At 39.4% G+C, this 27689-nt stretch overlaps 1 protein-coding gene, 1 non-coding gene and 1 pseudogene across 2 annotated transcripts in view; 1 reads left to right on the top strand and 2 right to left on the bottom strand.

Moving 5' to 3' along the window:
• Nucleotides 1-2225: 2225 nt before the first annotated feature.
• LOC133571187 (5S ribosomal RNA) lies at nucleotides 2226-2344 on the bottom strand. Its single transcript, XR_009810343.1, has one exon. It is a non-coding gene; the product is annotated as a 5S ribosomal RNA (ribosomal RNA).
• A 1347-nt stretch (nucleotides 2345-3691) lies between these two features.
• Nucleotides 3692-3821, top strand: LOC133571250 (5S ribosomal RNA; annotated as a pseudogene).
• A 10416-nt stretch (nucleotides 3822-14237) lies between these two features.
• LOC133570632 (uncharacterized) overlaps nucleotides 14238-27689 on the bottom strand; it is a 296050-nt gene continuing 282598 nt past the window's right edge. The window contains exon 2 of the mRNA XM_072916564.1: nucleotides 14238-14665. Within this exon, the coding sequence (XP_072772665.1) occupies nucleotides 14238-14665 (428 nt within the window). The remainder of the gene's footprint in view (nucleotides 14666-27689) is intronic.

Below are 27689 nucleotides of genomic sequence, written 5' to 3'. Positions count from 1 at the left end.
CGAAAAAACGGAAAATAACAGAGCTGATTTGACTCGGTGTTTGTATTGTGTTTGAGAAAATGGCGGATTGCTTACCGATGTGACGTCACGCTGTGACGTCATCGCTTCGAGAGCGAATAACAGAAAGGCGTTTAATTCGCTACATTATACACCCCCGCTACCACCAAACCCCACCCACCTCAACCGACTTACGGGGGGGGGGGGGTTGTATAATGTAGCCCGGAAGAGTTAGGGCTGCATGGGATTCTGGGTATTTGTTCTGTTGTGTTTATGTTGTGTTACAATGCGGATGTTCTCCCGAAATGTGTTTGTCATTCTTGTTTAGTGTGGGTTCACAGTGTGGCGCATATTTGTAACAGAATTAAAGTTGTTTATACGGCCACCCTCAGTGTGACCTGTATGGGTGTTGACCAAGTATGCATTGCAGTCACTCATGTGTGTCTGCAGAGGCCACATACAACATGTAACTGGGCTGTCATGCTGCATGTACAAATGGTTGTAGAGGGCGCTAAAGGCAGTGCCATTACGGCACGCCCTTATTACTGTTGTTAGGGTGAAAATCAGCAGACGTTCGTGAGAAAAGTTACCCTGGAATTCGGGAGTCTCCCGGAAAAATCGGGAGGGTTGGCAAGTGTGATGCTGTCAAGCAGCATTCATATAAAATTTGCGGGCCGCACTAACATTACATTTTCATATTAAGGTACGGGCCGCGTGTCTGAGACCCCTGGTTTATACATAGCACAAAGCAAAAATAAACTTTGTATGCAGTGTTATTTCATTTTAAATTTCAAAAGAGTTTTGTGGCTCCCATTGTTTTCTTTAATTTGTGAAACGGGTCAAAATGGCTCTTTGAGTGGTAAAGGTTGCCGACCCCTGTAGTAGGTTAATGTAGCAGGTGTTGTAGTAGGTTAATGGCTGCACCAATATGAAGGAAATAACAGGTCAGTATAGCTTTTACACACATAAATAACTTGTCAAACCTGCAAGCTAGCAGGCTAGGTTTACAGCGTCAGTTACCATGGTAACTGACTCTGACTTTGTCTTAGTTTTGTGTAAACATGTTGATACACTTTGTTACAAACTGAGAGGAACATCAACCTCTCATAAATATTGTGTGTCTGAACATCCTCACATGACAATTCATCTTCCTATAGACAATCTATTGAAGAAAAGTGTTCATAATAAATATAAAGTTAGTAAAGATGTGAGAGTAAGAAGTAAACAAACCTGTTGTGTGTAACACAACTTGATGTTTTTCATGTTGTCGCTCCTTCTCCTCTTTTGTTGGACAAAGTTCCTCCTCGTACTCTGCTATGGTTCTTTCGCACATTTTCACACAATCACAACACTTTACACTCACACTTGATCTCTGCTTAGCGATGTGTTTTCATCACTCTTTGTTAGCAGCTAACAAGCTAAGCTAGCTCGAGAAGCAACAAAGTGCGCTCAGACTAATATACAAACAGTTATTATGACTCTATTTAATAGAGTGTAATAAAGGACATATATGTGTACATGGACGCACAGATTAAGAACACTGAACTGTGACGACTGCAATAACGTCTTCACCGTCAGACGCCATCTTGCTTTATCCTCGCCCTGTTTAGTTCGCGCGCAGTCTTGTCAGATCTCGCGAGAGAAACAGTTAACCAGCTCAGATCTCGCGAGAGAAACAATTAACCAGCTCAGATCTCGTGAGAGAAACAATTGACCAGCTCAGATCTCGCGAGAGAAACAAGTACAAACCAGCTCTTTTCCAGATCTCGCGAGAGTAACAAGTAACCAGCTCTTCCCCCCCACCTCCGGTGAAAATAAAAATAAACTTTTGCATTTTCAAAAACAAAGACATACAACTTATTTTGGTAAATAAACAGTAGCTTATATGACCCCTTTAAATGATAAGTTGCCTGATCAGAGCGAGACGAGTCGTGGCTCCTCAGCTTCATGCAGGACGGAGTGGTAGGAGGCGTGGGCGAGGTTGACTGACTGCAAAAGACCACACCATTATTTTTAAATCAATCTAAATATTGCTCTAGTTGGTATTTGTGTTTGAAATCCTGTTGTAAAGGTTTGTACTTTCAACTGTAGTTGTAAATATTAAGTGGAATTGTATTATAATAACCGAATATATTCCCTTATTTTGGAATAGTTGCAATTAAAGCAATACATGAATCACAACAGCTGTAGTCTCAGCACTTTGTAGCGCCCTCTGGCGTGAGTGTAAAAGCTTACAGCACCTGGTATTCCCAGGCGGTCTCCCATCCAAGTACTAACCAGGCCCGACCCTGCTTAGATTCCGAGATCGGACGAGATCGGGCGTGTTCAGGGTAGTATGGCCGTAAGCCGAAAGACGAGGTAAAACCAAACTTTTTAAATGGAACTCTTACAGACTGGATGGGAGAAAACGACTAATTATCCAAGAGCCTGGCGCGCATGCGTACACTAATGTGCTTTTTCTGGCTGTGTGATTGTCTTCCTTTGCTACGGCGGTCAAGTTGCTTTCACGGTGGATATTTGCCTCCGGAGCTCCAGCGGAAGCTCCCCCTCACTGTGCCCACACTGCTCTCTCATGCTGCGGGGAGATTGCAGGAGAGGTGCCGCTCTCAACACTACTTTATGCTTAGGGACCGTCAATAAATCACTGTTGTCTTCGAAGATGTATATCTGCTACATCAAAACACTGATTCATCTAAAAGGAGGTCAAATAAATAGTCCTACATTTTTAATATCGTTCCTGATTTTATAATTTAAATATTTTTTTAATGTAAACAATAATTATTTGTTTTAAAAGCCTCCATGTCATCATGCAACTTAGTAACCAAATTCCACTTTATATTAGTCCTTTTATTTTAAAATAGGATCAAAAACATTTTAATATTAAAAACAAATGTTTCTTTTCAATAGATTCCTGGTCATATGACCTAAAATCCCAAATTCACTTGATATTTGAAGTGTTTTCTCGAATGTGTTTCACACCTTTTTGTTTTAAAATGTAAGTTTAATTGGATTTTATATAAATTTGTAATACTGAAAACCATGGTTTCATTTTTAGCTCCCGCAACAACTACGACTATCCAACATAAAACCAACTTGACTCTCATTTGGAGCTAAAAAAATGTTGATAATTTTCTGTATAAGACTTATCATGCACATGATCTTTATTCAAAAACTTTTTTTTAATAAAACCCTATTTTAAAATAAAAGGGTGTGCGTTACACTAAAAGGTTAGCATGACTAATAAGTGGAATTAGGTTACTAAGTTGTATGACATGGAGACTATTGGGAAAATATCCTTATTTTTTTATATTAAACATAGATATATATGTTAGAATTATGAAATAATGGGCATGCACAATAAGGAGGTATGACTAATTATTTACCTTCTTTTAGATGAATCAGTGTTTTGATGTAGCAGATATACATTTTTCAAGACAATAGTGATTTATTGACGGTCCCTAATTATAAAGTAGTGTTGAGAGCTGTGATGAGGTGGCATCTGAATGCAGCTGGGATAGGCTCCAGCACCCCCTGCCACCCCAAAAGAGACAATGGATGGAGAGCTGCACCTCACACAGCCAGAAAAAGCACATTAGTGTACGCATGCGCGCCAGGCTCTAAGATAAATAATAATTGTCTCTCACCCCGTCTGTAAGAGTTACATTTAAAAAGGTTGTTTTCACCTCGTCTTTCGGCTTACGGCCATACTACCCTGAACACGCCCGATCTCGTCCGATCTCGGAAGCTTCTCGGAAGCTAAGCAGGGTCGGGCCTGGTTAGTACTTGGATGGGAGACCGCCTGGGAATACCAGGTGCTGTAAGATTTTACACTCACGCCAGAGGGCGCTGTTTCTCACTTCTTGCAAAAATAAAAAACAATGGTTTTTATTTCACTTTCAGTTTTACAAAAAGACATTTCATTTTATAAATTCACCAGTCACGGATAGTCCGTCAATATGTTCAACATCAGTTTGGCTGTTACTGCAATATAACAATATAACAATGTATCGTAATTAATACACAATATGAGAATGTGTGCTGTATAAATGAATGAATGAATTACTTAATTTAATTAGAACACAACAGGAGCAGTAAATATGCAGGGATTACCTAAACTGATGTGTTGTGTTAATTTAGCAATATTAAAGGTGTCATATGTAGCATTTGCATGTCAAGTGATCATTAAATGTCCCTGATATGTCAAAAGGCGTTAATAAATCATGTTCTTTTCCAATACCTCTATAACTGATAACAGTAGTTCAGCTGGGATATGCTCACTTCATAATTAGATTAAAAGCCCCGGAATCTTGTTATTGTTTTCATTTCCATGTCCCGCCCTCTACCGTTTGACCAACTAGAAAGTCTGTGAGTGTGTCACATCCAGGTTGCCAGTTACACACCGTCATCTTCGTCTGGCTACTGCCACTGGTAAAGTTACTAAACATGTCAGACCTTAGTCAATCTAAAAGGCCTCGTTACCATTTTCAACTTATTCATGACAAAGCCAGGAACAAAATGAGGATTTGTATCAGGGATGCCTTTGAAAGATGGAGACAATTGAAGGCAGAGAAGATTTTTTCATCTGATGCCAAACTTGCTAATTTCCTTCTTGAAAGGTAAGTCAGGCATTTACCTTTTCTTATTACTTGTAATAAATGGAAATGGACATTTGGTATGTCAACTATATTGTCCAATACAGTCTATGATCTTGTCTAACAAAGCTAGTATGTTCCTGCAACCAATGCTTAGTGGGATGGTGCTCAGCTCCTAGTGTAATGCTTAGCATGCTAGCCCGGTCAATGACACATCCACATATAAGCTAACGGGGGAAATATATGCCTGTTATCCTGTATGTCCATGTGTATTTGAACTGACAAGGTAAAATATATTTTCCATAAATAAAACCAATGTGGATATGTGTAGTGTCAGTGCCTATTTCCTTCTCAACATGCTGATAGGCTGAGGAAATGTGTTCCAACATTAGCACGGCTGTCGTCATGGCAATGTGAAAGGTATGGAGACAGACACATCACATGATCAAATAATTCCTCATTGGTGTAGCCTATAGACACACATTAGTAAAATGTCTCTTTAGTTTTGGGCGTACATTAGGCTGCTAAGCATGCTCTGCTTATTTTCACCAGTAGAACCTTTGCTAGTGTTGGTTGTAGTTTGTTTTAGTCTTGGTTTTCTGATAGTACTGACAACAACCATATGGTTGCTATTTGTTGTGATATTGTATGCAGGCAGGATTGCACTTCTTCCTGAAAATAGCCTAATTCTGTGTAAAATGTGTTGGCTAGAGATTTGTTATTGACAAAATGCTTGTCTATTCAGCATTTATGGTCCCAGCACCTCAACCCTTAGTAAGAGGCAGTGGAAGTTGGAAGTTCCTTGGAATGGCCCAGTCCATGGAGCTGGATTCGGCTGCGTATCTGGCAACCTCAGTCAGGGAGAGAGGAGGGGGACTACAGCATTTTGACTGTGATTGCAGTACCTTTTCTGGCCACATGATTACATATGGCACCTTTAAAAAAAGCATGCACGTCAGCTTTATGTTAGTAGTAGGGGTGCATGATAAATATTGTACAGATAATTATCAATGTATATATATTTCTTATTAGCTCCAATTGAGAGTTAATTTTATGTTGGACATTCGTAGTTGTAGCGGGAGGTTGAAAAGTAACCATGGTTATCAATATCAAAAATGTATTATAAAATCCATCCTTTCATCCATTTTCTACTGCTTGTCCCTCCAATGAAACTTAAATTTTAAAACAAAAAGGCATGAATGACACTAGAGAAAAGCACTTAAAATATTAAGTGAATTTGGTATTTTAAGTGATTTAGGAATCTTTTAAAAATAAACCAAGATTTTTAATATGCAAATGTTTTTTTTTTTTTTAATAAAACCCTATAAAAAAAAAGGGTGTATATTATATAAAACTGGATATCCATCCATCCATTTTCTACCGCTTATTCCCTTCGGGGCCGCGGGGGGCGCTGTAGCCTATCTCAGCTACAATTGGGTGGAAGGCGGGGTACACCCTGGACAAGTCGCCATCTCATCACAGGGCCAACACAGATAGACAGACAACATTCACACTCACTGGATATGAATGATAAAAGTAGGAAATAATGGGCGTGCACGTTGGCACGTTATTAAGGAGGTAGGACTATTTATTTGACCTCCTTTTAGATGAATCAGTGTTTTGATGTAGCAGATATACATCTTAGAAGACAATAGTAATTTATTGACGGTCCCTAAGCATAAAGTAGTGTTGAGAGCGGCACCTCTCCTGCAATCTCCCCGCAGCATGAGAGAGCAGTGTGGGCACAGTGAGGGGGAGCTTCCGCTGGAGCTCCGGAGGCAAATATCCACCGTGAAAGCAACTTGACCGCCGTAGCAAAGGAAGACAATCACACAAAGGAAAACACAAATAAGCCACGTGAGCTCTGGAAAATTCTCAACAACCAGCTTCCTGGTTGCAGCCAGAAACTTAAAACCAGACTCACCAACATCAGCATCAAGGAGGGTGACTCCCTCATTACAGACATAATGGAGGTAGTAAGCAGACTTAACACCTTTTTCACCAGCATAGCCACAACTCTTGTCAACAAGCTGTCCCACCACTCTGGTCGCTTTGGTGTAGAACACATTAATGCCTTCTACACAAAGCTAGGAGTATCCAACAATGATTTCAAATTAGAAATGGTCACAGCTGATGAGGTGTTTAAAAAATTGAGCGCGCTCCACCCAAACAAGGCCACCAGCCTTGACAATATCCCCTCCAGATTCCTCAGGGACTCTGCCTTCATCATTGCCCCAATCATCACGCACATAATAAACCTCTCAATTACACAAGGCCAAGTACCAAAAGACTTTAAGATAGCAAGACTAACTCCCCTCTTTGAAAAAGGAAGCAAATTGGAACCTGGCAACTACCGACCTGTTTCTATTCTCAGTTCCATTTCGAAAGTAATGGAAAAAATAGTTTATGAACAGGTCGATAGTTACTTTGCCACTAATAAACTCATGTACAAATTCCAATCCGCCTTAAGAACTAACCACTCCACTGACACATGCCTTCTCTATCTGACTTCAGAACTAACCACTCCACTGACACATGCCTTCTATATCTGACTTCAGAACTAACCACTCCACTGACACATGCCTTCTCTATCTGACTTCAGAACTAACCACTCCATTGACACATGCCTTCTCTATCTGACTTCAGAACTAACCACTCCACTGACACATGCCTTCTCTATCTGACTTCAGAACTAACTACTCCACTGACACTTGCCTTCTCTATATGACTTCAGAACTAACCACTCCACTGACACATGCCTTCTCTATCTGACTTCAGAACTAACCATTCCACTGACACATGCCTTCTATATCTGACTTCAGAACTAACCACTCCACTGACACATGACTTCTCTATCTGACTTCAGAACTAACCACTCCACTGACACATGCCTTCTCTATCTGACTGACCACATCAAACATGAGGTGGACGTGGGCAAATACTGCGGCATGGTCACACTGGACCTTCAGAAGGCCTTTGACACCGTTGACCATGCTATACTGTTGGATAAGCTCAGAGCAATCGGATTTGATAAAACCTCATCGAGCTGGATGCAATCTTACTTGGAGGGGAGGGAACAGGTGGTTGAGTTGAACGGCACCGTGCCCCCCCCTCCCAGTGAGCTGTGGAGTCCCCCAAGGCAGTATATTAGGGCCTTTACTGTTCCTAATATACATAAACGACTTGTCATCTGCATGCGACTGTGAATTGTTCTTGTTTGCGGATGACTTGGCCCTGCTGGTATCCGACAAGGACAAGTCACAGGTGGAGAAAATCCTCAGTGCTGAACTCTGTAGAACTTGCACCTGGCTCGCTGACAACAAGCTATCCATACACTTGGGTAAAACAGAATCCATCCTCTTTGGGTCCCACATCAACCTTAGGAAAGTCAGTGACTTCACTATAAAATTGGGTGACATTGTTATCACCAGGAAAGATGAGGTCACCTACCTAGGTTCCATTCTAGAGGCTAATCTTTCCTGAGATAAAATGGCAACCAAGGTCATCAAAAAGGTCAACCAACGAACAAGATTTCTCTGTAGAATCTCCTCTCTGGTCAACAAAAGCACCATGAAGATTCTGGAGGGAACTCTCGTTCAACCCTTTTTCCATTACGCATGCACCTCCTGGTACCCTAGCACCTCCAAAACCCTCAAATCTAGACTCCAAACATCCCAGAACAAGCTAGTCAGATTACTTCTAGACCTCCACCCCAGATCACACCTCACTCCTACCCACTTCTCCAAAGTGGGCTGGCTCAGGGTGGAGGACAGAGTAAAACAACTTGCACTGAGCCTAGTCTATAAAATCCGCTACACCTCCCTGATACCCAAGTACATGTCAAACTACTTCCTTAACGTAAATGACCGCCATAACCACAACACCAGGGGGAGCTCCACTAACCACGTTAAACCCAGATTCCCATCTAACAAAGGTCTTAACTCATACTCTTTCTATGCCACATCAATGTGGAATGAGCTCCCAACAGGTGTAAAAGAAAGGGCATCTCTATCCTCCAAAACCGCAATAAAACAACACCTCCAGGCAACTTCAACCCTTGACTAACACCCTCCCTTCCTCATCATACCTCTTCGGATTGTAAATAATCAAATGTAAACAATCAAATGTAGTCACTTTTTCTTATAATTTCTGATCTCTCTCTTTATGTCCACTACTTGCTGTACATATGTACCAAGTCAGACCTACACTGTTCCAATGTCAATTTCTCTGACTGAAGTGTTGATACCAACCAAACGTACCCCCCCCCCACACCCCGGATTGTAAATAATGTAAATAATTACATTTATATACTGTGATGATTATCTTGTGTGATGACTGTATTATGAAAATAGTATATATCTGTATCATAAATCGATTTAAGTGGACCTAGACTTAAACAAGTTGAAAAACGTATTCGGGTGTTACAATTTAGTGGTCAATTGTACGGAATATGTACTTCACTGTGCAATCTACTAATAAAAGTCTCAATCAAGCAACATGCATCTGCTAGCTCATGATCGCCCCCACTTCTCAGTGTGGCGAGTTGGAATACTACAAAAAGCACTCAGTGCTTAAATCTGTATTTTTAGTCTTATTATCAAGGAATAATGAGGTCACACTTATATTAAAACATTAATGCTAAGGTTTCGTCCAGTAGTGGGCCGATGATGATGATGATGATGATGATGAAGATGTATATGTGCAAGTGAACAATTGGATCCACAAGGGACAACAACCCTTTCCACAGACGACACACACACATCAGAAACATAAATGTTAGAAGCCTACAACAATATATGTGAAGAAGACTTTAGGATTAAAAGTGAAGATGTGAGGTGAAATAAGTACAAATGCAGCAATAAAAACAAGCAACTCCACTCACGATGGCTCTAAAGTTCAGTGATGTGTTGCTAACTTCAGCATTTTTCTTCTTTGTTGATGTTTTGCAGTAGCTAACATCCATGATGTAACAATGCTGCTAATCTACCAGTCCACATTTTGTTAAACATTTTATTCATTCATACTTTTAATTGGATAATAACAATAAAATGCAATGGAAACAAATTGATTTTATAAGACACAAAAAAAAAACCACATGAAAATAAGATGTCCTCTCTTCAACAATGATAAAATAAAATACAATAGTAGCTACATATATAATATTCAATACATGCACACAACTTATAAAGTAACTACAGGACAACATATAAGACTAGAAGATGAGAAGCACTACATACAACATCAAATATACATTCTTATTAAACATGCTGTGTTTTTAAACTACATTTAGCACAATCACTGTTTAAGTGTTTTTACATCCCTGCAGCTTCCATGACTGTTACACACTTGTGTTTACTGACCTGATACTTATACCTGAACATCTTATCACACACAGTGCAACTAAACGGTTTCTCTCCAGTGTGTGTTCTCATGTGTGTGGTCATGATTTCCTTGCTGGAGAAACTCTTCTTACAAACAGAGCAAGTAAAATGTTTCTCACCTGTGTGTGTTCTCATGTGTAATATAATTTTCTTCTTAGTGTTGAATCTTTTAGCACAAGCTGAGCAAGCAAAAGGTTTCTCTCCAGTGTGTGTTCTCACGTGTGTGGTCATAATTTGCTTACTGGAGAAATTCTTCTTACAAACAGAGCAAGTAAAAGGTTTCTCACCTGTGTGTGTTCTAATGTGTAATATCATGTAATTCCTAGTGTTGAATCTTTTAGCACAAGCTGAGCAAGCAAAAGGTTTCTCTCCAGTGTGTGTTCTCATGTGTGTGGTCATTTCACCCTTTCTGGAGAAACTCTTCTTACAAAAAGAGCAAGTAAAAGGTTTCTCACCTGTGTGTTCTCATGTGTGATATCATTTCATACTTGGTGTTGAAACTTTTAGCACAAGCTGAGCAAGCAAAATGTTTCTCTCCAGTGTGTGTTCTCATGTGGGTGGTCATGTTACGCTTTCTGGAGAAACTCTTCTTACAAACAGAGCAAGTAAAAGGTTTCTCACCTGTGTGTGTTCTCATGTGTGATATCATTTCATACTTGGTGTTGAATCTTTTAGCACAAGCTGAGCAAGCAAACTGTTTCTCTCCAGTGTGTGTTCTCATGTGTGTGGTCATGTGACGCTTTGTGTAGAAACTCTTCTTACAAACAGAGCAAGTAAAAGGTTTCTCTCCAGTATGTATTCTCATGTGTACTGTAAAATTATACTTCCTTCTAAATGATTTCCCACATTCAGAGCAGTCAAAGTGTTTGTTGTTAGTGTGATGTCTCCTATCACCTTTAGAGTCATTTTTACTCTCCAAAGGTTTTTGGATGTGGTCACTGTGATCAGAAGAGTGTGACATCATGTGGTCCATGTCTGACAGTGGAGTAAAGATGCTGTCTGGTTCTGACTTGATATCTTCACAATGCTCTCCATCAGCTTCTGTGATGTGTTGACTTACAAGCTCCGCCCCTCTGTTCTCCTCACTTTGACTGTGATGAAGCTGTGAGGACTGAGCTTCATCTTCATCATGAAGCTGCTCCTCTTTAATGTGGGAGGGGGCCTGTAGCTCCTTCTGTCTCACACTGGTGTGCCACTCCTCTTCATGACTCCCCGCTGACACCCGCTGGACGTCTGCAGAACATAGAACGCAAAAGAGGTGTTACTGTATTTTACTTTGCAGCTCTTATGCCAACCATCCACATGATGTGAGGTTGGCCTAATCAAATATATGCATAAAAACTATCATATCTAAATCATTTATAGCTCTTATTACACATCCTACTGGAAGTCTTTTATGGTTGTGGACTTTTATTAACCAACAACAGGACAAACATGAAATATGGTGATGATTGAATAATAGTTAGTTAGTTAAATGGATATGCAGTCACGGGTGGCAGATGTGGGGTCCTAGTCCTTGTTTGTTTACATGGACGTCCTCGCAAGACGCAAAGGTGTATGATGAAATCCAACCTTACCTGCATGATTTATCCGTGAGAAATGGGTAGTCATTATAATAATCATTTTATTTCCTCTGGTTTTCTCTATAATTCTGACAACTTTACTGAAGTTCCGCTAACTCCGGAAAGAACCGTTGAAAATACCCAGGTTTTTAACTTTACGCCCTTTACCACAACAGAGGTCATGAGGGCTCTAAAAAAAACTTAAGCCTAGAAAGTCAGCTGGCTCAGATAAGTTGGAGCCGCTCTTCCTAAAGTTGGCAGCTGAAATTATAGCTGGACCACTGACTCACATTTTTAACCGTACTCTAATTTCAAATGAAATCCCCTTGGATTGGAAATCTGCCCTTGTAATCCCCCTATTAAAAGGAGGTGACCCTAGTAATCTAAATAATTACAGACCGATCTCTAAACTCTCTGTTCTGGCAAAAGTGCTTGAATCCCTTATCAGTGAACAGATAAAAGACTTGTTGGACACCAACTTTATTCCCTCACCATTTCAGTCAGATTTTGGCAGAAATCACAGTACTGTTACTGCTGCTATGAAGTTTATAAATGATGTAACTGAAGCTCTTGACAAGAAGCAGTGCTGTCTGTCCCTCTTTATTGACTTTTCAAAGGCATTTGATACTGTTGATCATGTCATTTTAATCAAATGTCTTTCAGCTATTGGTTTTTCTCAGCAAGCAGTTGGATGGTTTGCAAATGACCTCACAAGTAGAACTTAGGCTGTTCAGATAGAAGGTTCCTTCTCGGACGGACTGCAAGTGGAAAAGGGTGTCCCTCAAGGTTCTGTGTTGGGCCCATTATTAATTAATAATTAATCATCTTTGACAGAATATTCCGAACTCAACTTTCCATTCCTACGCTGATGATACTGTCATATACTGCACAGCACCCACTCCTGCTGAGGCTTTTAAATATCTACAACAAGCATTTGACAGAGTACAAGAACAACTTTGCTATCTTCAACTGTTTTTAAATGCAGAGAAAACAAAGTGTATGTTCTTTACCACATCAAAAACTGTAAGATCAGCACTGTGTGAGAACATTTGAACAAGAAATGGGCAACAAATTATGTTGGTATCTTCTTTTAAATATTTAAGATTTTTAATTGATGACCACTTGAGTTTTAAAGAGCACATTCAGTATGTTGTAAAAAAAAAAAACCTGAAACTTTTACTGGGATTTTATTATAGAAACAAGTCTTGCTTTTCTTTTACTGTGAAACAGAAATTGGTGGAAACAACCTTTTTACCTGTTATTGACTATGGAGATGTGTTGTACATGAATGCTACTGTTGGTTGTCCCCACAAGCTGGATAGTGTGTACCACGGGGCACTGAGATTCATCACCAACTTACTCACCTTGTGTGTTATACTCAATGGTTAACTTACTCACCATTGTGTGTTACACTTAATGGTTAACTTACTCACCATTGTGTGTTATACTCAATAGTTAACTTACTCACCATTGTGTGTTATACTCAATGGTTAACTTACTCACCATTGTGTGTTACACTCAATGGTTAACTTACTCACCATTGTGTGTTATACTCAATAGTTAACTTACTCGCCATTGTGTGTTATACTCAATGGTTAACTTACTCACCATTGTGTGTTATACTCAATGGTTAACTGGACATCTTTATGTGCTCGACGCCTCAATCATTGGTATGTGTTCATCTACAAAACCATTCTGGGTATCACCCCATCTTATCTGTCTTGTATTTTTACAAAGAAACAAGGAAGTCACAATCTTCTTTTAATGATTGTTCTGCAGTTTGTCGTCCCCAAAGTAAGAACTGAACTGGGCAAGAAAGCATTTAGGTTTTCAGCAGCGAAGACTTGGAATAACCTACAATCCAATATTCAACTTCAAACCCTTGTTACATTGAATGAGTTTAAAGCTTCTGTGAAATGATTGCAGTCCACCTTGTCTGTATGCACATGTGTTATGTCAGCAAGTTTTAATGTTGTACATTTGATGTTTTAAGTGTTGTTTTCAGTTTTTAATGTAACCTTGCTGCTGCTCTCTTGGCCAGGTCTCCCTTGGAAAAGAAATATTTGATCTCAATGGGATTTTACCTGTTAAACAAAGACTAAATACAAAATAAAAAAATAAAATTCACTGAATATTACACACTGCAAACTTCCTAAGAGCCAACAAACGAAATAAAACATCACTTACTGTACAAGGTCTGCAGTCACTATGACGCAGACTGATAGAATGTTGTTATATTTCCGTTTAGATGAAGAATGATTCATAATCGTCGCACGGAAAAGGGGGGTGACGTCAAGTGTCTTTTTGTGTCGTTCGCCATTGCTGGGTCTAAATTGGCTGTCAAATGATACCAACTTGTCAGAGTACGTCCTCATCCTTCTACTATCCAGGTGAGAGGCACGATTCATGATCTGGAATAATCTTTCACCAGCACCGAGGTGAGAAAGGAGCTCACCCACAAAATGCAAATGGAGTATTGTTGGCACTTTTGGATGGTTATAGAGGACCTCCCATTGGCTTATTTATATTTATGAGTTAGAATGTGATTTTAAAACAATATAGATCAACCATGATGTCTTTTATAATGATTGTGAACGATAGAAACATCCCCCAAAAAAGTGCAGTTTCCCTCTAAATTCCAATGATTAGATTTAAGACTTGAAGTGTATGAGCATGAAGTGATGAAGCCTACTTGGATGAGTCTTCTAAGACAAAGTGAACAGTCCAGTTGTGATGGATTGAATGCCCTGAGAATAAAATGATATGTGCTTACTTGGACTGTGATGAAGCTGTGAGGACTCAGGTGCTTTGTCTTCATGCTCTTCAGTCTTCACAGAGACAACAGTCAGTGGAAACTTGCTGACATCCTCCTCCTCCTGCTCTACAACACACTCTCCCTCCTCTTCCTCTTTCATGTGTGGATCCTCCTCTTTCTCTTTCATGTGTGGATCCTCCTCTTCCTCTTTCATGTAGGTGGGCTGTGGATCATCCTCTTCCTCTTTAATGTGGGTGGGCTGTGGATCCTCCTCTTCCTCTTTAATGTGGGTGGGCTGTGGATCATCCTCTTCCTCTTTAATGTGGGTGGGCTGTGGATCCTCCTTTTCCTCTTTAATATGAAGGGGCTGCTGGACATCTTTTGGGTAAATAAGTAAAAAAGATAAAGAGAGAATAGAAATAGTTTTGGACTGACACTGTTAACACAATGACATTATTTGTGTTCTTTCGTGTGTTGTGTTAAAAGTGTGTAGCAAAACAACCAATAAAAACACGGGAAATACTTCCTTTTGTCCCAGCCACTAAAATTAATTCAAAAGTGAGTACAAAAACAGACTTGGAAATTTGATGAGGAGCAAGTTTTTTTTATAAGTACAAGGCAGCATTGATTGAGGCATTCTTAACTTTACACTAACTGATAGAATGTGTGTAAATATTTTATTCTGTATACGGTCTATGACACCTAAACTTTATCTCTAAACTTAACAATATTTTTTTAATGACATAGTCATCACCATAACTTCAATATCATGGTAATAAAAAAAATCTAATTCCAAAATCATTTAAAAAAAACATTCATGGTATGTTTTTGTCATCATGCAGAATACTTTTTTGTGGTCATTTTGTTGGCTAGGCCAAAACAAACTTTTGCCAAAACATGTTTTACTATGTGCTGTTTTATGGAGTATATCCATCAACAATTCCTCTTTAGGAATTGGAGACCATCTACGACACGCTGACAGAAAGCCAGTCACCTTTATGTTCTTTTAATAATTCATGTGTTGACTACTTTGGTTACTGAAAATAAATGTTTACTTTCACTTATTGTTGTATGTAAGTCAGAATCAGGAAGTGAAATTATAACTTTAAATGGATTTGATTACAGTATAACATGTATTTGGTGAGTGTGTGAGTTTTAAATAATACAACTCAATCAATTAACATACTACTCAACGATACATACCGATGATACTTTGTTTGGCATGAGATTCGAGCAGATGAAAACTTTTGCAAGCGTCACCAAACTAGCTTAAAGTAGACCTGAAAAGAACTCCTTACTGTAAACTAGGCAATGCTGCCTCTCGCTGTCTAAAGGAGGAAGTGCACCTCACTGTTGAATTCCAAAGTGAACTTAAACACTGGTTTTACATACATCATCAATACATTCAACAAACAAGACTGAACAAACTGCTTATTTTCTGTTTTAACATGTTCTATCTACACTTCTGTTAAAATGTAATAATCACTTATTCTTCTGCTGTTTGGATACTATACATTATTTTTGGATGATACCACAAATTTTGATACCAAGTAGTTACAGGATCATACATTGGTCATATTCAAAGTCTTCATGTGTCCAGGGACGTATTTCCTGAGTTTATAAACATAAGATACATGTTTAAAAAATGAAAGAAGATGTTGTGATGCCAAAAAAAATGGATGTAATCATAGTAGTAGTACTTTTTAGAGGCGGCATAGTACCGAATATGATTAATTAGTATTGCGATACTATACGAATGCTGGTACACCGTACAACCCTAGTTCTTACATAGTAGGATCACCCGGCTGGTGGGTAGAAATACACTTACGACTCTAACACAAGCACTCATTTAACCCCACTTTGACTACTGAGTTCATGTTTGGAAGCCCTGAAAAACAAACTCCAGACAACCCAAAACAAAATGATTGGGCTTCTACTCAACCGTCCATCTCGGGCTCACCTTTCAGCCAACCATTTCCTTAAAGTGGGTAGGCTCTTGGTAGGTGACAGAGTACATCTTCTTGCAGTTGGTCTGGTGTACAAGATACACCATACCACTAAAATACCCATGTACCTGTCTAGATACTTCAAAATATATTGACCATTATAACACCAGAGGTAGTTGTACAAGTCACATTCAACCAGATCTCACTCCAAAAAAGGTTCTAATTAGTTTGCCTGCTATACCACCAACATGTGGAAGTCCCTATCAGTAGCCACAAAGGAGTGGAAATCCCTTACTTCCTTCAAAGCAGCTTTGACAAGACATTACAGGTTGTTGTTACTCGTAACTGGGAATATACAAAGCCTTTTGCTGCAATTTTCTTGCAGTATTGTTTTCTTTTTGCTACTTTCTACATACTTTGTGTTCTATCTGTGTGAGTGAACAAATATTTCAACTGAAACCATCTCAGGCTTTCTTGTAGCAGTGAATGTGTACCGTGATGAAAGTGTAGCCTTTAATATGCAAACTTCTCATAACTCCTTCAATCAATCAATCACACATTGTTACAAACTGAGAGGAACATCAACCTCAAACGGTCTCGTTTTCATGAAGAATCTAAATGAAAGCATTGCATCATCCCCACAAGACAAAGCATCTATTGAAGAAAAGTGTTAATAATGAAATATAAAGTTAGTAAAGATGTGAGAGTAAGAAGTAAACAAAGCTGTTGTGTGTAACACAACTTGATGTTTCTTGAAAACAGCGTCCAGTAGTTGATTGTTCTCTTTCGTTCTAGAGAGTTCCGCCTGGTAATCTGCTATCGTTCGTTCGCACATTTCCACACTATCACAACACTTTACACTCACATGTTCACACTATCACAACACTTTACACTCACATGTTCACACAATCACAACACCTTACACTCACATGTTCACACAATCACAACACTTTACACTCACATGTTCACACAATCACAACACCTTACACTCACATTTTCACACAATCACAACACTTTACACTCACATTTGATCTCTACTTAGCGATGTGTTGATAACATCCGCGTCTCTTTGTTAGCAGCTAACAAGCTAAGCTAGCTAAACTTGCTAGCACGATAAGGTTCTCGCTCACCGAGACGGGTTTTTTCCTGAATTAAAGACTCAAAGATGTATTTTATACGACGTAAATATGTCAAACTGGAGAACAAATAATAAGACTGACTTATTAGCGTCCTTCTGGCTTCTTTCTGCGTCAATGTGCTTTCACGACAGTTGGCACGCTTGACGTTACAAGACGGTTCTGCTCTCGTCTATGACTGCTCTGCTCTCGCGAGATGTGTCATGCGCAGAAGACTCAAAGCTTTGTTGTTTGTAATAAAATGATTAATTTTATTATTTTGTTGTAATTGTTACATTAACTAAAATGATGTGTATATTGTTGTATTATTCACCAATAAAACGATACAATTTAGTCCTGTGTTTTATTCCGATGATAATGAAAAATGAGGTAAAAGGCAAAGTGAAAGTGAAACTAAGCTACTGCCTCTCGCCTACACGTCAATTTATCATGTGGTAGCCAAAAGTCACCAGTAGATGGCAGTGCAATATTGTAAAGTCCTACATATAGTACTTTCTAAATGTTGCTGCTCATATTAATAAAGCGCTAAATCCTTTATTTTTGACAAAATACCTCTAGTAGTGATACAAATGTGCTCTGGCAAAATACTATTATTTCCTTTGTTTGGCTTGAAAGAAGCTATGAAAATAAACATGACAAAAAATGAGTAGTTCTCAGGGAGAAAAAAAGGTTGGAAATGATGTGAAAGGACCAAATCCTCTGTTTAAGAATAATACGAATAATAATAATCAATGTTATTTATAGGGTGCCTTTCTAGAAACGATACAAACATTACAACATTGAACAATATAAAACAGAAAATGTCAGTTTAGACAAGAAACTAGAAATAGCTGAAATGAAAGTGATTAAGCATTCTGGAATAAGTGTGTTCTTGATTTGAAAAGGCTAAATGAGTCCATATTGTGGAAGTCTTGCTGTTCCAAAAATATGGAGGGTCAAATTGGACAAAATTCAACAATTGATTGATTGAAATAAATACATCTTTAAATAATTACTTAAAAATGTGATAATTCATTACAAATGGAATTAAATACATAAATGTATTTTATCTTTCAAACTCAGCCATCAAAGTCAGTGGGCGGGTCCTAACATCTGATTGGTTCCAATGACCAGAGAGAATAGCGGTTGATATCTTTGTCCGAAAGTGAGGAAATTGTTACATCTTTGTAACTGTTTTGGACTTAAGTTTGCTTGTTATCTGTATGTGGTATTTGTTTGTTGATGATCTATGTGTTTTTAGGTTTCATCTGGGCTGAGATCAAGCAAATGTGGGATGGAGGTTTACAAGACTACGTTCATGACTGGTGGAACCTCATGGACTTTGTTATGAACTCTCTGTACCTGGCCACCATCTCGCTCAAGATTGTAGCTTACTTCAAGGTAAGCTGCCGTCTTGGGATAGGTTTTATTCTTCTGAGTTTGGTTGACTTCCTCTTCTTTCGTCCTTCAGTACAGCGGTAGTAAACCCAGAAACCAGTGGGAGATGTGGCACCCGACCCTCGTAGCAGAGGCTGTGTTTGCCATTGCCAACATCTTCAGCTCTCTTCGCCTCATTTCGCTCTTCACTGCCAACTCTCACCTTGGACCGTTACAGATCTCCCTGGGGAGGATGCTGCTGGACATCCTCAAGTTCCTCTTCATCTACTGTCTGGTAACAGTACGACGTCCCATTGAGCAGGAAATCACCCGAAGTCACCTTGAAGTAATGTCATCCATCTTCCTGTAGGTCTTGCTGGCCTTCGCTAACGGCCTGAACCAGCTCTACTTCTACTATGAGACCAAGGACTCCGACGAAAGGGGCAAGTGTAAGGGCATCCGATGCGTGGAGCAGAATAATGCCTTCTCCACGTGAGTGTGCAGGACCTCAGTGTAATGGTGTGGAAGTGATGCGGTGCAAAATGTGTGAAAAGCTCTTTAGTCATCACTTGGGTTTTTACTTTGGAGATGCAAAGGTCACCTCTTTTAGATACACCCTAAGGACACAAGTAGTGGGCTTGGACTTAAGTTAAGGTTCCTTGTTCATTGTGGACCCGACTGCATACAGGACAGTGGTATGCAAGGCATGGAATACCTTTTTCAGTTCACAAAACAAAACAAAGTCCATAAAGGACTAACGGGAAGAGTTGCTGTACAGAAACATGACCCCGAAGTGATTGGAACATGCAAACTTCTGAGCTGGAATCAGACATGCTACCATTGTGCCACGAAATCCCTGTAGTTACGGAGCCTTGTTCATTGTTTTTAGTACACTGGTATGCGAGTTATAGAACACCATTCCCATTCCTAAAACAAAGTCCATACAGGAATCACGGGAGGAGCTTACCTCAGAGCAAATTGACCTTGACATTATTTAAACACGCAACCTTTTGATCTGGCCTCAGACTAGAGATGCGCGGATAGATAAAATGTATTTTATCTTTCAAACTCAGCCATCAAAGTCAGTGGGCGGGTCCTAACATCTGATTGGTTCCAATGACCAGAGAGAATAGCGGTTGATATCTTTGTCCGAAAGTGAGGAAATTGTTACATCTTTGTAACTGTTTTGGACTTAAGTTTGCTTGTTATCTGTATGTGGTATATAAGTTCCTGTCCTGTGCCCATATTGGGTATTTTTCACTTCCTTGTGCTGTTCACAGGCTTCCACACCAGCTGCCTGATATGCAACCGGGACACACCTGTACCATGTTGCCAATCAGTCTCTTATTTCAGTCCAGATTGTCAACCAGACAGCTTCGGATCATTGCTTCGCGTACGTGTGATGATTCCGGTACAAAATGAGTTCCGTCTCTTGCGCATTTACTTCTGCACTCGCCTTCTTTTGATTCCCCCACTCCTTTTGTGGTTGAGTTTTCTGTTCTTTTCTTCCCTTCATGTGAGTGCACCTTTTGTTTGTATTAAATAATATTATTTTACTCAGCGTCTGCCTCCCGTCTCTGCATCCTTGGGGTCTCGTTCGTCACTAAGCTGCATTCCAGCTCCTGACAGAAATAACTGTATTAAATTCCTCTACTTTATTTCCTACATGCTGTGGGTCAGCATAGGTCTTACTTGCACATGTTCCACATCTACCAGCAACTCCCCAGAAAGTATTAAAAAGTATGTCCTTCTAAGACGTCATGTTTTCAAATACTTTTAAAGTTCCAAAGTTATGAAGATATGACGGGGTGAGGTTGTGGATATTCAAGAAATACACGACGCACTTAACCGTGTAACAAATGATCCAAGGAGGGGAACCTTAAACGATGGGTTAGTGTGGCTGACACTGGGCTTAAGCTGAATAATTGTTTGTTTAAGGAGTTATCTGGCTTAATGTAGACAGGGCATGACTTTGCCTGTGACCTTTGCTGAATTCATTTTGTCAAATCTTTTAAGGAAGTCCTGGTCTCTGACTGTTCAATGGCAGAACATATAGTATATATATATATATATATGTATATATATATATATATATATATATATATATATATATATATACATATATATATATAAATACATCCATTTTGTACCGCTTGTCCCTTTATATATGTGTGTGTGTGTGTATATATATATATATATATATATATATATATACATACATATATATATATATATATATATATATATATATATATATATATATATATATATATGCAGGGCTCAAATTTAACCACGGCAACCGCGGCATTTTCCGTGACCACCCTTGTGACTTGCCGTAATGCCCGAAAAAACTGACCGGCATTTAAGGCAAGAACATGCCGTGACCTCCCTTGACTTTTTACTTGTTAATGGACTATGGATGTAACAATAAACGGTATAATGATACATCCATCCATCCATCCATTTTCTACCGCTTATTCCCTTCGGGGTCGCGGGGGGCGCTGGAGCCTATCTCAGCTACAATCGGGCGGAAGTCGGGGTACACCCTGGACAAGTCGCCACCTCATCGCAGGGCTAAAATGATACACAGCGGTGAAATTCCAGATGTTTAGTAACACGTTTACATTTTTAATGACCGAAAAACCATCATTTATCAATGCATTTCACGCAACTGCTTACTTCCTGAATACTGAAGCGCCGCAGCGTCTGCTCATGCTCACTAGAGTCGTACGGCTCGGGAGACATGGCGGTGACTTCATGGACTTTATTTTGAAAATGTTCCCGCCGAGCTAACGGAGCCGATCTCTTCGTTTCACTTCATTTCAATGGCTTCTACTTCCATGGAGTGTCGGTGTGCGATTAAGAGCACAATGCTGTTGGAGGAGAACAATATTTGATGTTGCACTTTCATTTTGAACCTGAAGCTAGCTAGCCTCCTTTAAGGTAACACTTTTCTTAACCTTAAAAAGTTACAATTGGAGGCCTGTATATGTGTGTATACAAATAGTAACAAGCTAGTTATTGATTTTTAGTTTTACTTTAAGCAAGTTGCAAACAAGACACTTAAATGTTTGCGGTCATTGTGATTATATTATACATTAAAATGTAATTTTCTTGTTTTTAGTCAATATAAAGTTAGTAAAGATGTGAGAGTAAGAAGTCAACAAACCTGTTCTGTGTAACACAACTTGATGTTTCTTGAAAACAGCGTCCAATAGTAGATTGTTCTGCTCCTTTGTTCTAGAAAGTTCCGCCTCGTATTCTGCTATCGTTATTTCTAACACTACAAATATTTCTTCAACGGCAGCAGTTAGTCGCTGATCCACCAACGCTCTCAACATGTGTAATGTAGACATTTTCACACAATCACAACACTTTACTCTCACACTTGATCTCTACTTAGCGATGTGTTGATAACTTCTGTTAGCAGCTAACAAGCTAAGCTAACTAGCGAGCTAAGCTAACTAACAATAAACGAGCACGAGAAGCGGCACAGTGCTTCTAGCACATCGAGACCATTTTATCCTTGAATAAAGAATCAAAGATGTATTTTATACGACGTAAATATTTCAAACTGGAGAACAAATAATCAGACTGACTTATTAGCGTCCTTCTCACGTCTTTCTCCGTCGATGTGCTTTCACGACAGTTCGCACACTTGACGTTACAAGACGGTACCACTCTGCTCTCGCGAGATGTGTCATGCGCAGAAGAGCCAAAGAAACGATGCGTCATCACGGCCACCTTTTGAATCATTGACTGCGTATTTAGTGCACTACAGCAGTGGTCCCCAACCACCGGACCGCGGCCCGGTACCGGTCCGTGGATCGATTGGTACCGGGCCGCACAAGAACTAAAAAAAAAAAAAAAAACGAATTCTTGTGCAGCCCGGTACCGGTACCAAAAAAAAACAAAAAAAACCCACTTACAATTAGTACACTTACCCAAAAAACCTCCCTCCCCCATTCACACTCATTCACACTCATTCACACAAGTTAATTTAAAGTAGCAATGATAGTCACACACACACTAGGTGTGGTGAAATGTGTCCTCTGCATTTGACCCATCCTCTTGTTCACCACCTGGGAGGTGAGGGGAGCAGTGGGCAGCAGCGGTGCCGCGCCCGGAAATCATTTTTGGTGATTTAACCCCCAATTCCAACCCTTGATGCTGAGTGCCAAGCAGGGAGGTAATGGCTCCCATTTTTATAGTCTTTGGTATGACTCGGCTGGGGTTTGAACTCACAACCTACCCATCTCAGGGCGGACACTCTAACCACTTGGCCACTGAGTAAAAGGGTTGTTTCTTTCTGTTATTAATATTCTGGTTCCTACATTATATATCAATATATATCAATACAGTCTGCAGGGATACAGTCCGTTAGCACACATGATTGTATTTTTTTATGACAAAAAAAAAATATATATATATAAAAAATAATAATAATAACACCCCGGTCCGTGGGACAAATTTTCAAGCGTTGACCGGTCCGCAGTTACATAAAGGTTGGGGACCACTGCACTACAGGGACAAGCGGTATAAAATGGATGGATGGATACAGAGGTCTATCAGTGATTAAAATCAGCGTAACTCACTGAATGTTCAACTGATTTTCAGGCCGTTTGCTTGAATTTAAATGTCAGACACGTAATTATCATGCAACATATTTTGATTCAACATTAAAATGCTGCTTTTCATGGCAAAATAAATACATAGTGTGGCAGAGTGTGCACTATCATTAAAACTTGCTGTTTGTTTGCATATTAAAACAGAATGGTAGATAATAATAACGAAAAAATCAATACCAAATTTTTTTAATAATATTACGTTGTGTATGAGAATAAACTGAAAAAAATGTTTATATATACAAAAGCCAAAAGCAGTGAAGTTGTCGCGTTGTGTAAATGGTAAATAAAAAGAGAATACAACAAATCCTTTTCAACTTATATTCAATTGAATAGACTGCAAAGACAAGATATTTCATGTTCACACTGAGAAACATATATATTTGTTTGCAAATAATCATTAACTTAAAATTTAATGGCAGCAACACATTGCAAAAAAGTTTTTACCACTGTGTTACATGGCCTTTCCTTTTAACAACACTCAGTAAACGTTTGGGAACTGAGGAGACACATTTTTGAAGTGGAATTCTTTCCCATTCTTGCTTGATTTACAGCTTAAGTCTCATATTTTAGCCTTCATATTGCACCACACATTTTTAATGTCTGGACTACAGGCAGGCCAGTCTAGTACATGCACTCTTTTACTATGAAGCCACACTGTTGTAACACCTGGCTTCTTGCTGAAATAAGCAGGGGCGTCCATGATAACGTTGCTTAGGTGGCAACATGTGTTGTTTCAAAACCTGTATGTACCTTTCAGCATTAATGGCTCCTTTACAGATGTGTAAGTTACCCATGTCTTGGGCACTAATTCACCCCCATACCATCACACATGCTGCCTTTTACACTTTGCGCCTATAACAATCCGGATGATTCTTTTCCTCTTTGGTCCGGAGGACACCACGTCCACAGTTTCCAAAAACAATTTGAAATGTGGACTCGTCAGACCACAGAAGACTTTTCCACTTTGTATCAGTCCATCTTAGATGAGCTCAGGCCCAGCGAAGCCGACAGCGTTTCTGGGTGTTGTTGATAAATGGCTTTGGCTTTGCATAGTAGAGTTTTAACTTGCACTTACAGATGTAGCGACCAACTGTAGTTACTGACAGTGGGTTTCTGAAGTGTTCCTGAGCCCATGTGGTGATATCCTTTACACACTGATGTGGCTTTTTGATGCAGTACCGTCTGAGGGATCCAAGGTGCGTAATATCATGGCTTACGTGCAGTGATTTCTCCAGATTCTCTGAACCTTTTGATGATATGGGGACGGCGTGGCGAAGTTGGGAGAGTGGCCGTGCCAGCAATCTGAGGGTTCCTGGTTCAATCCCCACCTTCTACCATCCTAGTCACGTCCGTTGTGTCCTTGAGCAAGACACTCACCCTTGCTCCAGATGGGCCTGGTTAGCGCCGTGCATGGCAGCTCCCGCCATCAGTGTGTGTTTGTGTGTGTGAATGGGTGAATGTGGAAATAGTGTCAAAGCACTTTGAGTTCCTTAAAAAAAAGGTAGAAAAGCGCTATACAAGTACAACCCATTTACCATTTACCATATTACGGAGCGTAGATGGTGAAATCCCTAAATTCCTTGCAATAGCTGCTTGAGAAATGTTGTTCTTAAACAATTTGCTCAGGCATTTGTTGACAAAGTGGTGACCCTCGCCCCGTCCTTGTTTGTGAATGACTGAGCATTTCATGGAATCTGCTTTTATACCCAATCATGGCACCCACCTGTTCCCAATTAGCCTGTTCACCTGTGGGATGTTCCAAATAAGTCTTTGATGAGCATTCCACAACTTTCTCACTCTTTGTTGCCACTTGTGCCAGCTTTTTTGAAACATGTTGCAGGCATCAAATTCCAAATGAGCTAATATTTGCAAAAAATAATGTTTTTCAGTTCCAACGTTAAATATCTTGTCTTTGCAGTCTATTCAATTGAATATAAGTTGAAAAAGATTTGCAAATCTTTGTATTCTCTTTTTATTTACCATTTACACAATTTCACTGCTTTTGGCTTTTGTATATATATATATATATATATATATATATATATATATATATATATATATATATATATATATACATACATATACACACAATATATAGCATATATAGCATATTTCAGTCAAGTTAATAACTCTTACACAGCAGAAGTGTGACAGAAGTCATGTGGTCTAGTGGTTAGAGTGTCCGCCCTGAGACTGGAAGGTTGTGAGTTCAAACCCCAGCCGAGTCATACCAAAAACTATAAAAATGGGAGCCATTTCCTCCCTGCTTGGCACTCAGCATCAAGGGTTGGAATTGGGGGATTAAATCACCAAAAATGATTCCCGGGTGCGGCACCGCTGCTGCTCACTGCTCCCCTCACCTCCCAGGGGGTGAACAAGGGGATGGGTCGAATGCAGAGGACACATTTCACTACACCGAGTGTGTGTGTGTGTGTGTGTGTGTGTGACTATCATTGGTACTTTAACTTTAACTTTACTGAGCCAAAAGTTGCGTTATTACAAGCGAGCGTCATTATTCAGGGTTGCAGGACATGGAGGAGGTCAGGTCAAAAGATGAGGCACTCCTCCCTTGGAGAAGCCAAACCATCAGTTTTATATTCCTACCCCCTGTCTGCGTGTGTGTGCTGGGTCAGGAGTGTACATCCTGACCATAAAAGGGGGCTTTGTGTGTAAGTGGCTGAAAAACAACAGATGTATGTTAGATGTTTACATCCAGCTAAACATTTAGTCCAGGGGTGTCAAAGTCATTTTAGATGGGGGCCACATGGAGAAAAATCTACTCCCAAGTGGGCCGGACTGGTACAATCACGGCACGATAACTTCAAAATAAAGACAACTTCAGATTGTTTTCTTTGTTCAAAAATAGAACAAGCACATTCTGAAAATGTACAAATCATAATGTTGTTGGTTTTTTTACACTTAAATGTTGCTGTTAATAGTATTCTACCTTTATTTGTCCTTATTTATACTTTCTGAATAAATGATGTGATAATGTTCATCAGTCAACTCATTGGTGTTCATTTTCAATCTACATCTAAAAAAATAACATCAAAATCAATTTACATGATGTTATTTATATACTTTGCTCATTTTCTTTGATTTTTTCTTTTTCTTTTACATATGTAGCATCATCTACAAAGATACAAATAATTGCTATTGTGACATCTAGTGGACATATTTGCAGACCAAGGTCCAACTTTGTTGCCTCTTCTTCTGCCAGAACTAATCCAATCCACACACAAATGTCAGTACTAAAGGGCCCTATGTTATTATGTGCCCAGAGTGAAATAGCTACTAGTTAACCTGGTGCTTTGCTTTCTCCAACATGAATATAAACATTCACCATATGCAAAACACAATACCAGTTCATTCATTCACTTCAACACAGACATGTTTTATCGAGGGACGTAACTTTCACACTGCCTTATGTGACGTAGTGAGTGTCATCCGAGGCCAGAAAGGTGCAGAGAGAGTATAGAGAGAGTATAGCCAACAGGGTTTTGGAGTTGGTGTCCAACATGGCACCCTGTAGTCACGTGAAGGGTTTTTAACCAATCATTTGGGAGACTGTCTGGCCATACTCTCTCTAATTGGTCAAATCCTCTCAGGTGACTGCAGGGCACCTTGTTAGACACCGACTCTGAACCCGGGTTGGCCAAACTCTCTCTCTACACGACTCTGGAAAGGTGCACACATCAGTGACCTCTAGAGGACAATGCCAGTAAATACACAACATTGTTACTATGTTTTTTTGATTGATTGATTGAGACTTTTATTAGTAGGTTGCACAGTGAAGTACATATCCCGTACAATTGACCACTAAATGGTAACACCCCAATAAGTTTTTCAACTTGTTTAAGTCGGGGTCCACTTAAATTGAGCAAAGCATTTTTGGTTGAAAAAAAGAGATAAAGAAGTAAAATACAGCACTATGTCATCAGTTTCTGATTCATTAAATTGTATAACAGTGCAAAATATTGCTCATTTGTAGTGGTCTTTCTTGAACTATTTGGGAAAAAAAACAAACAAAAAACTAAAAACTTGTAAAAAAAACAAGTGATTCAATTATAAATAAAGATTTCTACACATAGAAGTAATCATCAACTTAAAGTGCCCTCTTTGAGGATTGTAATAGAGATCCATCTGGATTCATGAACTTAATTCTAAACATTTATTTTGTTGAAGTATTATTCAATAAATAAATTTATAAAGGATTTTTGAATTGTTGCTATTTTTAGAATATTTAAAAAAAATCTCACGTACCCCTTGGCATACCTTCAAGTACCCCCAGGGGTACGCGTACCCCCATTTGAGAACCACTGGACTACTCCATGAA

Source organism: Nerophis lumbriciformis, linkage group LG28 (genome assembly GCF_033978685.3).
Source record: "Nerophis lumbriciformis linkage group LG28, RoL_Nlum_v2.1, whole genome shotgun sequence".
Taxonomy (NCBI): domain Eukaryota; kingdom Metazoa; phylum Chordata; class Actinopteri; order Syngnathiformes; family Syngnathidae; genus Nerophis; species Nerophis lumbriciformis.
This window is presented reverse-complemented; position numbering and strand designations above follow the sequence as displayed.